This window comes from Ananas comosus, linkage group 23, assembly GCF_001540865.1.
Source record: "Ananas comosus cultivar F153 linkage group 23, ASM154086v1, whole genome shotgun sequence".
Taxonomy (NCBI): domain Eukaryota; kingdom Viridiplantae; phylum Streptophyta; class Magnoliopsida; order Poales; family Bromeliaceae; genus Ananas; species Ananas comosus.
In genome coordinates this window covers 2861213-2872781 of record NC_033643.1, presented here as the reverse complement: position 1 = coordinate 2872781, position 11569 = coordinate 2861213, and the positions used below count along the sequence as shown (strand labels likewise).

Below are 11569 nucleotides of genomic sequence, written 5' to 3'. Positions count from 1 at the left end.
TCCATATGACATTGAGAAAGACATACGCTTATTGGGATTCTCTGTCATAGCATGTATTTCATACTACATGTGCTAGGCGACTAAATAAAGAAGATGAGTGAATGGATCCCTGCTTCCTCATCGTGTGAGTTCTTACGGACATTATTTTGAGACGATGTCCTATATATGTTAGATGCTCTTAGTGATTTTTGACTATGTGATTAAGTGAAAGAATTGATGTTGCTACTTTGGCATGTTACCTACAGCTATGAATGATGCGGCTTTACGGGGCATTGCTGGAAAAGCAATCAGTTCTCAACTCAGTGGCATGAGGGCTCAAGGAAGACTAGTTGAATTACATTAAGACACTTTGACTCATTGTCGACAGGTTGTATCGCTTCAATATAGCGAAACAATCATGAGTATAGTGTCATAATGTGCGCAATTGCGGTTAGCATGGCTCTTTGAGGGATTAGAGATGCTAAACCTGATGTAATTCAATAGTCTAGGGCATCACGAGTCTAATATTTGTTTTTCCTTTTTTTGAGGGTTGATGTCTCTATGCTGGCCGGATGCGGTTTCTAGTATAGAGCTCCCAAAATGCAGGTTGACTCGGCGGTCGCACTATTCATTTTCCTGTATGAATAGAATTAATAGTGGTGTGATGTTGAGGAAGTGGTTACGATGGCATCGATGCGAGTGGGAGATGTTGGCATTCGGTTAATAATTAAATCGGGTACGCCCATAAGCGGGTTCGATCCGACGGATGTTATGTTATCTAATTGGATTGGAATTAATCTCGCTTTCAAATTGGAAAGTTAGTTAGAGATAAATCCTACTCATATTAGGATAACAATTAATAACCGATTTGGCCTTATCTCTAATACTATTAGGATTTTGGAATCCCTTATAAATATACGGGCGATCCCACATAACAAATATGTACAAGAATGAAAAAAGAAAAGAGAATAAGAAAACGAAAGAGAGAAACCACATCCTCCATCAACCTATTATTCTAAGAGTGACTTGAACGATGGATTTGTGATCATGCTCGTTTGTAGTTCGATCCATCGCGAGTTTGGAACGTGAGAAGATTTAATCAAGGACAATCAAAGGACACGTGAATCAACCTCGACGATCCGGGCTCATCGAGTTGTAACGCGAATCGCTTCCGTAAAAAAGTACGAACGAATACTTCCGCTGCGTTTTACATTTAGTATCAGAGCCGGTTCACCAGCTGGACATGTGTGGCGAGTCTCGGCTGAGCCAGGGTCTGAATGACGGGCTAGCGAGACGAGTCTCATATCGCCTGGTAATCTTGGGCTGTGTGTGTGATTAGACTGACGAGGACGTCAGGGCCTTAATGGAGGGAGTCTGTGACACCCCAATAGTCCCACATCGGATGGGAATGGGATTGTCATTGGGTTTATAAGAGACTTAAACACTAGTAATAATAACTGGACTTAAGCATTTTGGGCTGGTTGTTGGGCCCAACGAGTTATTGTTGCTAGTGGGCTGGGTCGTTACAAAGAGATATGCGGTTAGAATGATGTGGGCCCTCTAGGGTTGAGTGGGTGGTTGGTTGAATAGTATTATCTAACGGGTAAAAATGATTAAAAACGTAGATCTAACGGTAAAAAATTTACAAGCATCATAGCCGGACTCTAAAAATTAGTGCTAAACTTTTTTTTTTTGTTTCCTCTTGTTTACTAGTTTAATAAGTGTATTTATAGGAGTCCAATGGTCTATTGTTTAAATAGGCCTCTTTTTCTTCTCTTTGAGTCAAGTTGACTTGTGGTTTATTTTGGGCTAAGTGAGCCAAGTTGGGCTATATGGATTTTTCGTTAGGGGGTCAAAAGAAAATAGGTTAAGAGAAAAAAAGTGAGCTTCTTCTCTTTAGCTTCTAAATTTCCTTTGTTTTGGAGTTTCTCTCAAGTGCAAGAGAAGTGTGAGAGAGGATCCAAAAGGTGGTTGGATTTTTGCTAGGTTTGAGGTGGGTGACCTCTAATCTACCTCTTCTCCTCTCTTGTGAACATTCATTGTAAGGTGTTTTGATTGAATGTTCATTTGGTCTTTTTTTTATTTTCATTATATGGTATTTTGGATACTCTTGGTAAAGTTATTTAATTTTAGGGAAAACTTCAAAAACCCTCCCTGTGGTTTCACACTTTCTCATTTTAGTACCCTGTGGTTTAAAGTTTATCAAGTTAGTACCCTGTGGTTTCTCACTTTATCACTTTAGTACCCTGTGGTTTAAAGTGTATCAAGTTAGTACCCTGTGGTTTTGCACTTTATCACTTTAGTACCCTGTGGTTTCACACTTTATCACTTTAGTACCCTGTGATTTAAAAAACCACAGGGTACTAACTTGATACAAATTAAAACCACAGGGTACTAAAGTGATAAAGTGCAAAACCACAGGGTACTAACTTGATACACTTTAAACCACAGGGTACTAAAGTGATAAAGTGAGAAACCACAGGGTACTAACTTGATACATTTTAAACCACAGGGTACTAAAGTGAAAAAAATTGAAACCACAAGGGGGGTTTTTGAAGTTTTCCCTTAATTTTATATGTGGAGTTGTTTGAGATTATTATTGTAAGCTTTCTATTTCTTCATTCTTGTCCTCTTCGGTGGTTGTACGATCTTGGGCATGTAGGAAACTTGAATTTTTCGGTTTCTACACATCGGTGGAAAGGGTACGCTCGGGTTGGAGCCGGTTCTACTTTTCTCTTCATGCTCATAACTAGCTAGAATGGGTAAATGAATTGGGTAAATTACACTACTATTCCCCAAACTTTTGTCCATGGTCCACATTGGTTCTTGAACTTTCGCGTTCGATATTTGAGACTCTAAACTCTTACAAGCTCATTATTTTTGTCACTTCCCACATTTATCATTAGAGAGAAAATTGTTATTTATACTTAGGCCATGTTTGGATGTCAGAATAAGTTATTCAATAACAACTTAATTATGTCGTACGAGACTTTTCTAATACGATGGAAACTAAAGAGTTTGATTTTTGTTTCTTCAAATATCTTGTTATTCATGATTTAATAGAATATCTAGCATATTTTACCGATGAGATAATGTATCTTATTCTGAAAAAACAATTTGAAGATTGAATATGGTTTTCTATTTTAAACATCATACTTTTCATCTACCAAATGTATGAATTTCTTGAGTAAATTAAAAAAATATATCGAACAAGAAATTCACGCACTCAAACAAGACCTGCATATACAACTATGTTAATGTACTATGCATCTACCATGCGTTGATTTACTATCGCGTATTCAAATACCGCCACACATTGAGTCGCATCTTTAGCCATACTATTTCTCGTTCTAAAGTGAGGACTTTAATAAGTGAAACAATTTAAAAAGCTCGAAGTCTCAAAATGTCGAAAGTAAATGCTCGAGAACTTGACTGAGAATTCAGGAACTAGTGATGGAACTTACCCTAGCTAGAATCGACTTACAATTGCAGAATGTAAACTGCAGATAGTGGTGCGAATGGGCCGGATCGGGTGTTGCGTTGCAGTAAACCCGAGCTCGAATCGAACATTATTTGCACAATCCTGGGCCTGAGAACATATGTTATGAATCCATGACGACATAGCCCGCCCACTGAAGAGAAGAGGTTGGCCCAACTTAACTCCTAATAGGAAATAGCTTGTCATCATTTTGAATGTTTTGGGTATTCCGTATACAACACATTAATACGACAACACATCAATAGTTTTCAACGACAGCATTTTGAGATGATCGTGACTATATAAAATCATCCTTCAATACATTTTTATGCACAAATCCATTTCCCTTATGCCCAGTTTCTGAATTATGTGTTTCGAAAGGCATTTGCTTTAATATTTTAGAGAGCGCGAGATATCAAAGAGTTCTTAGGCGGAACAACTACTACCACCACTAAAGAAAAAGCTTTAACTATTTCATTGTATCGGAAGCTGCGAGCCCCAAAATGCTTTCGACTTTTTAGACCCCCCGAAAACATCAAATGAATGTGTTTAAACGAAATGGTCCGAAATTAAGCTTTAGAATATGTATGAAGCCCTTTGGAATAGGTAAAAAGCTTGCCTAAACCTCAGAATATGAGAAAGTCTCTCTTCTCTCTTTCTATGTTAGTGAGCTATAATTATAAAAGCCCACATTCATAAGAGGCTTGATCTAGTTCCGGCCCGAAAGGCGTTCCGGGACCTGCAAACCTGACCATAACCTATTTTATTTTGGAATAGCCCGATAGTCCGATGGACCGGCCCGCCCCATTTTTCGCTGAATATATGCATGTTGCATGATGAGCTAAGGTGCGATGCAATGCGGTGACCAGATTGTATCACAGAGTTCTACCGATCGCCATCCAACAATCCTATTTATTGTACCGAAACATCGCGCAAATATGAAATGGTACAAAGAAAGAAACTAACAAGAAGAAAAATTGTAAAAAGGAAAGCATCCTTTGACCCTTTGTAAGTAGCCTAAGGGTCACTATCTACCATGCATACATACAACAAACATACAACAAAAAGAAAGCTTTCATGCCTCTGTAGTTATTCACAAGCCCCAGTTGAACTCTTCTTCCTCTTCCCACCATCTCAACAACAAACCATCCGAAAACTATTCAACCATTTTCTCATTCTCCACACTCCATCCATTTCTATCTAAAACTATTTGGATCCAAACAAGAACTCGAACAACCGAGGAACCACAGAAAAGAGAGGAAAAATGAGAGAATGAGAAGTCGAGCAAAATTCGGCATGGGTCAATCTACAAGCAGGCGGCACCGAAGAAGGTACCAATGTGATCATCCACTTCCCTCTCCCCCTTTCATTTCGGAAAATGCGGGAAGTACCCCTTACTATTACTGCTGCCCAAATAATGTTGTACAGAGATGCTCTGACTATCACTTCCGGCTCCGCTCCCACCTCTGTGCAGACAAAGCCCTTGCCGTCACGACGAAGGGCCGAGACTGTCAAGAGCCTCATCAACGTGGACAAGGACTCGATCTGGATCGAGCCTGACGAGTGGGAACCCGACTGCCATTTGGTCTCCTTCTCCTTTGATTCATTGGCCGCCGGCAGGTAATAACTGATTGATAGTAGCCTTTCAGTAATCTCTTTGTTCAATGAATTTTGATTAAATTTAAAGTAGAGATAAGTATATTGACTCCTTGATGGATAAAATGGATAAGTTTCCTTTTTACTGTTGGTTTCTGGACTCATTCTGAATCTGCAAACAGAACATAAAAAATGAGAAAATAGAAGAAAAATGAGGACAACTGGAGGAGAAATTGGAAAATAAACTTCAAGAGTAACTCATCTTAATCACATATGACGGTAGAATTTATTTAGTAAAAAGTTCTATTTGAGTGAATTCCAAATAGTTGAGAAATAAGATTTTCCGATTTATTTAGCGTTAAGGGGTCTTATATGCAACTAGAATAGAATGACGTAGAGTTTGCTATGACCGCGTAGATAATCTATTGTAGTCAATTATAACTAACTGGATATTCAATCAAGATGATAAACAGTACACAATTTGAAAAAGAAAACAGCACATTCTGTTCTATTGCAAATTGGTGTTACTAATATTATGAAAGAAAACAACTTTCAATTGTTAAAAAGAAAAGGAAAGAAAAGGAGCATAATCTTACAATATAGTGGCCTGCATAAGATTACCATATATCCTGTGCGAAACAACGCTCGAACAAGTATAAGCGGTTCTTACTCATGGGTATAAATAATAAATACGACATTCTCTAAAAAATTAAGCTCTTGGAGAATAACGGTTGTTTCCCATAGTTTAACATGGTATCAGAGGACGAGTCCCATTAGGCTCCTAGTGTTATTCAGTTTTGTCCCATTTAATTCACATGCGAGGCAGGTCTCCGAGGCCTTGATTTTGTCATTTGAACATGAGATCAGAGATTTGCTCAGTTTCTACTATCTCAAGTTTTTGAACACAAGACCTTTTGTTTGTGGTGACAGTTTCACTATATTTTACTTTGCAAAGGAAGAACAATATTGTGGCTTCTCCCAAGTGTATCATAACATGGACAGGCCTGTGAAAGTACCTTTTCGACAAGGGTTCGGCCAGAGATTCATACAGCCTCCAGGATCTGGAACGGATTTGGGATTCTTCGAATACAATGAACTCTCGAGGCCTTTGCATGGCAATGTCTTCCCTCTTGTTCTTTATGCCGAATCTTATTGCGAACCAATTTCTCCATCAACAGCCTCTAAGTGCACGCAGGTCACCCAAGCTGTGATCGAGAAGGTCGATGATGGACCCTTTGGATTCCAAGTGAAGGTCAAACGGCAACTTTTGTGGGTCAACGGTGAATGTTATGACCAGGAGTTTTTCGGTGTTGGCTCTTCCCCAGAAGCAGAAATTGGCACCAATATTTCGGAGATAGAGTGTGTAATCTGTATGTTCAACGCAAGGGATACTGCTCTTCTTCCATGTAGACATATGGTAAGAACTGCACAAACTTAACTATGACCTGAACTGTGAGAAAACTGAATCAGTCTCTTAAGGTGAATTGTACTAATGATCGAACTTTCTTGCATTTACAGTGCATGTGCAGAGAATGTGCTGAAGCCGTTAAGCTTCAGTCTAAGAAGTGTCCAGTATGTCGCCATCCTATTGAGACGATTATCGAGATACCAATTAGCTACTAAATGGAGGTATAAGAGCCAGGACAAATGTTTTTTGTCACAAAATTATAATCCTCCGCGATATGTTGCTTGATATGTATACTTCAAATCAATTCAGCTGTACACTTGTAGGTATAGCTGCTGCACGGGGAAAGTGCTTATGACTTGTGGATATGTGGATTGCTTCTAAGAATAGTCGTTTCAGTTTTTCATGACTCTGTTGTATCATACACAGTTGATTTCAATGTGTACCAATTTTCATGCCAAATTTAAATGTTAATGGTTGTTTTGCTCATTTTGCTTTTTTCCTTTTATGTCGAGTACTCTCGAGTTTGAAAACTGCACAATATCATAAGATATTGTGCTACTAATTACAGAAAATTACCATCATAATCAATCTGCAATTTCTTTGGAGATCTTTTCAATTTTCTTTAGTAATCGTAGTAAGACTAACTAACTTTTCCGATGATCAAGCAGCCTAATTTAGCAAACAAGATACTGATAAAGTCTCTGACATTTAACACGGAAGAGATAGAGGACGATCTTGTAGAACCACTGCAAACTTAGTAAAGAAACACATTGTCTAGTTGAGATTATGAACACCTTTTATTTGAGAGAAATGATTGAATATATACTGGTCTACGTGCATTCGTAGTACTAGAATTGTTATTTACCATCATGGCACAATAGTATTGGAACTATCCAATCAGACTGTTTTCAACTAGCAGGAAAAGCTTTATTTCAAGATGGCGGTAAAAGAGAAGTGCTGGTGCTGTGTATCCTCAAAGATTCTTTAAAAAGTTGCTGATGTGCGTGCATACATGCATTGTGTGCAACAATTGGGTTTTGTATAGTACAACCAACGCGTCACGACTATAAAGTGGCAAGATAAACGGCACCCAAAGCATTACTTACGGTCAAATATTGCGAAAATGTTTTAGATACTTCTCATACAAACAAACCATCAATTGTCGCTAATGTTCTAGTTGTATTGCACAAGAGTTTATTGTTGCATGCCACACATGCAATCTAGAATGAACCTATTGTTGGCTTTTCAATGGGCCCTTGAGTAGGGATGGATCCGGATTGAGGGAGTTCTCGTGCTGATCTGCTCCGAATAGGGTAGTAAATGAGAAACATATAGACAATAAGCAGATTTGGCACAATAAACAGGGTCATTTTTATAACTTGAGACTGATCCGTGTTGCGAGAAGTGAAAAATTGATCCACCCTGAATCCGCCTAACGAAGCCCCGCCCTGAATCCGCCCAAAATAAATATTTAAATGGGTAAACCTCAATTTGCCCCTCTGTAGTTTACAGAGTATTTAGAATCAAATTGAATGAATTATTATTATTTTTATTTCTATTGTTTTTTTCTATTCAAATTCTATATGAACTTATTTAATCATATGTTAAAAAAAAAATTGTAAGGGCACAGCAGTTCCGATAATATTAATAAAAAAAAAAATCAACTTTCAACTTAGGACTTTTTTTGCATTTGGCCTCCTGAAAAAAATTTATTTTAAAAATAACACCAGCAGATTTATATTTGCAAATATTGTCCTAATCCTGCCACGCAGGCGCCACGTCAGCGCCACGTAAGTAGGACTGGGCCAGTTTGTTAAGTTAAACACGGTGAACCATTCACGATATCTAAACACGGTAAATGATTCACCGTGTTTGAAAAAAATACAAATATCTGTGTTGCGAAAAAATATAAAAAAAATGTAAGTACAGAACACGGTGAACCATTCACCTTGTTTGAATACGGTGAATGATTGTACTGTATCTAGAAAAAATATATGTACTGCGAAAAAAATATAAGTATTGAAAAAGAAAAGTAGGGGAATATAAGTGTTATTCACCGCGTTTAACCTAACACCCCCTCCAACTTATGTGGCGCTGATGTGGTACCTACGTAGCGAAAATATGGCCAAATTTGTAATTATAAATTTGATGGGACTATTTGTAAAGAAAAAAAATTGAGGGGCCAATTGCAAAAAAAAGCCCGTCAACTTAATAAGGAAATAAACACTTAAACGTTGTCGAACCTGTGCCATGGACGACGCCGAGTTCGGATCCGTTCTCCTCCCCCTCAGCGCCGGCGCCGGCGACGACGTGCGACGCGGGGTGCGGGCGCCCGGCGAGCGTGTGCGTGTGCGCGCACCTCCCCACGTCGCCGATCCCCACCGCCGCCACCGTCGTCGTCCTCCACCACCCCCACGAGCTCCGCCGCAACCGCCTTGCGACGCTCCCCCTCCTCTCCCGCTCCCTCCTCCGCCTCGTGCCCGTCCCCGGGCGCCGCCTCCGCCCCGGCTCCTCCCCGCTCCTCGACTCCCGCCCCTCCCCGACCCTCTTCCTCTTCCCCGGCCCCCGCGCCATCGACCTCGCGCGGTGGGCCGCGGCCACGCCGCCGAGGGACCGCGCGTCGCCGGTGCTCGTGGTGTTCGACGGGACGTGGGCGCAGGCGCGGGAGATGGCCGCGGCGAGCCTCCCGTTCCTGGAGGGGTTCGCGACGTGGGTCACGCTCGGGGGCGGGTTCGACGAGGGGACGGGGGAGGAGGGGGCGAGCGCGTGGGACTCGGAGCTCGTGCTGAAGAAGGAGCCGCACAAGGGGTGCGTGAGCACCGCGGAGGCGGTGGCGAGGGCGCTCAGGGTGCTGGAGCCCGAGGGGCAGGGGGCCGAGTTGGAGGCGGCGCTGCTCAAGGCGCTGAGGGCCATGGCGGGGTTCCAAGCGTCCTACATGAAGCCCATGAAGCCGAGGCCGAGGTTGACGAAGAAGACGAAGGAGAAGGAGAAGGAGATGTCGAAGAGGGACGAGGAAGAGCCCGGAGATTGATACTGCGTTCTAGGTGTTCGATGAAATTTCTGAGAGAATATAATTCATTCAATTTGATTCTAAATACTCCGTAATATTCAAATCTCAAAGCACCTTTTTTTTCTTTTTTCTCTTTAACATCCAACAAAACTGTGTGTATAGTCCACCCAACTAAACACAAAATATAAATTTACAAACACATCAATACATGCTTTGTAATAAAATTTCAGGTTATTTATATATCATTTACAATTATTGAATAATAATTATATTTCATCAATTATTAAAATTATTAAATTCAAGGTAACTTCATATACCACATATAAATAAAAAGTACCAAATCATCCAATTACATATCTTAGCAATAATTTTGAAGACAGGTTTACATAACATCTCAAATGTAGTGCAATGTAGAAGCTGGAGGATGATGAGATGCAGACGACTGTTCTTCAGATAATTGAAGAAATCATAGTGGCTGCATGATTGCATTGTATACTGACAGCTTTCATCTGAACTCAAACCCCAGCTGTTTGGGAAACTTCCCTGCTACATATACTCCGAGGCAGATGATGTTTTAGTTCTTAAATTTTAATTTTTTTAATTATTTTTAGTTTGAATTTGAAAAATTTATTGAAATCAAGTTTACAATCCAATTTAGTTGACTGAGCATCAATATATCACTAATGTCGAGAGGATACAGTAGCGTTGTGATTAATGATGATGATGAGCCAATAGTAAGATATTACATTATTTTTATATTAACGATGCGTTAAAATTTAGTTACGTAAATTAAATTGTAGAACTTGGTTGTAATAATTCAAAAAACTTGAGTCTAAAATTATAATAAATAAATTAAAGTTAAATATTAAAGTGTCACTTAACTCATAGTTTGAGGACCAAACTTGCAATTCATCCAAAAAAACAAAAAATAGACGCATCAGGTTTTGAAAATTCACCCCTTTCAGGTAATTCCCAGAATTTGAATCGAAAGAATTGGATATTAGATAAGGAATGGAAATTCCGCGGAGACGACTTTGAATATGAAACGTCTATTTCATTTGGGCTTTTTTTTGCGTTTAACCCCCTCTCAAAAAAAAATTCACATATAGTCTCATAAAATTTATAATTACAAAACTGATCATATTCCCGTCATGTAAGTGTCACGTCGATAGCTGTGGAGAGTTAAGTTGAACAAAATAAATCATTCATTGTGTTCAGATGACTAAATAATACCCAATTCCTGCAGTGCAGAATAACTCAAACAGTCTAGTAGTGTAATTTAACTTAAACACAGTAAATCATTCATCGTATCAAAATAAAGTGAATAGTTCACCATATTTAGCTTATACTACTACTCCAGCCAGCGGCTGATGTGGCGTTTGCGTGGCGGAAATAGAACTAGTTTTGTAATTATAAATTTTATGAGGCTATTTGTGAAAAAAAAAATCACGAGAGGCCTAAATAAAAAAAAAAAAACTCATTTTATATTTACTATTTATTGTGCAGATGACGTGAATCTTAAAATATTTTGGACAAAATTGTCTCGTCCAAAGAGACATTTTCCAGCAAAATATTTTCCCAAATGAGGGCATAATTGTCCTTTTCTAATATTTACATGGGTCCCTTCCCAGAAAGAAAAGGTCAAAATCTGAACCAACGAACAACTAAAAAATGTCAGAAAATGTCTGATTCTCTACGCCGAGATGACTGAGGGAACACGCCAACTATCCCAATCCGTTTCCTAAATTATTACCTACACTTGGGGCGTGTTTGGCTCGCTTCTTTTTCACTCTGGAATCGGAATCGGAATGGATAAATCCGTTTGTGGGTGTTTGGTACGCGGGAGTTCCATTCCGATTACAATTCCCGAGTGGAATGGGAATTTCCCAATCACCTCTTTTTTCAATCTGGCCTAGGAGGCCGGATTGAAAGTTGAATCCGGACGGAATGGATATTTATTCGGATTAAATTTATTTTTTCAACTTTTTTAATTAAAATATGAGTTAAAATTTTAAAATTAAATATATAATTTTAAATTTTAATTTAAACTTAAATTAAAAATTAAAATTTAATCAAGTATTTCGAATCTAACTTATGA

At 39.2% G+C, this 11569-nt stretch overlaps 2 protein-coding genes across 2 annotated transcripts; both read left to right on the top strand.

Moving 5' to 3' along the window:
- On the top strand, positions 4424–6947 carry LOC109727852 (probable E3 ubiquitin-protein ligase LUL4). The gene is made up of 3 exons (XM_020258053.1): positions 4424–5077; positions 5984–6470; positions 6572–6947. Exons 1-3 carry the CDS (start codon positions 4836–4838, stop codon positions 6674–6676), a joined length of 834 nt encoding a protein of 277 aa, XP_020113642.1. The 5' UTR covers positions 4424–4835; the 3' UTR covers positions 6677–6947.
- On the top strand, positions 8559–9594 carry LOC109728363 (DTW domain-containing protein 2). The gene is made up of 2 exons (XM_020258753.1): positions 8559–8571; positions 8678–9594. Exons 1-2 carry the CDS (start codon positions 8559–8561, stop codon positions 9490–9492), a joined length of 828 nt encoding a protein of 275 aa, XP_020114342.1. The 3' UTR covers positions 9493–9594.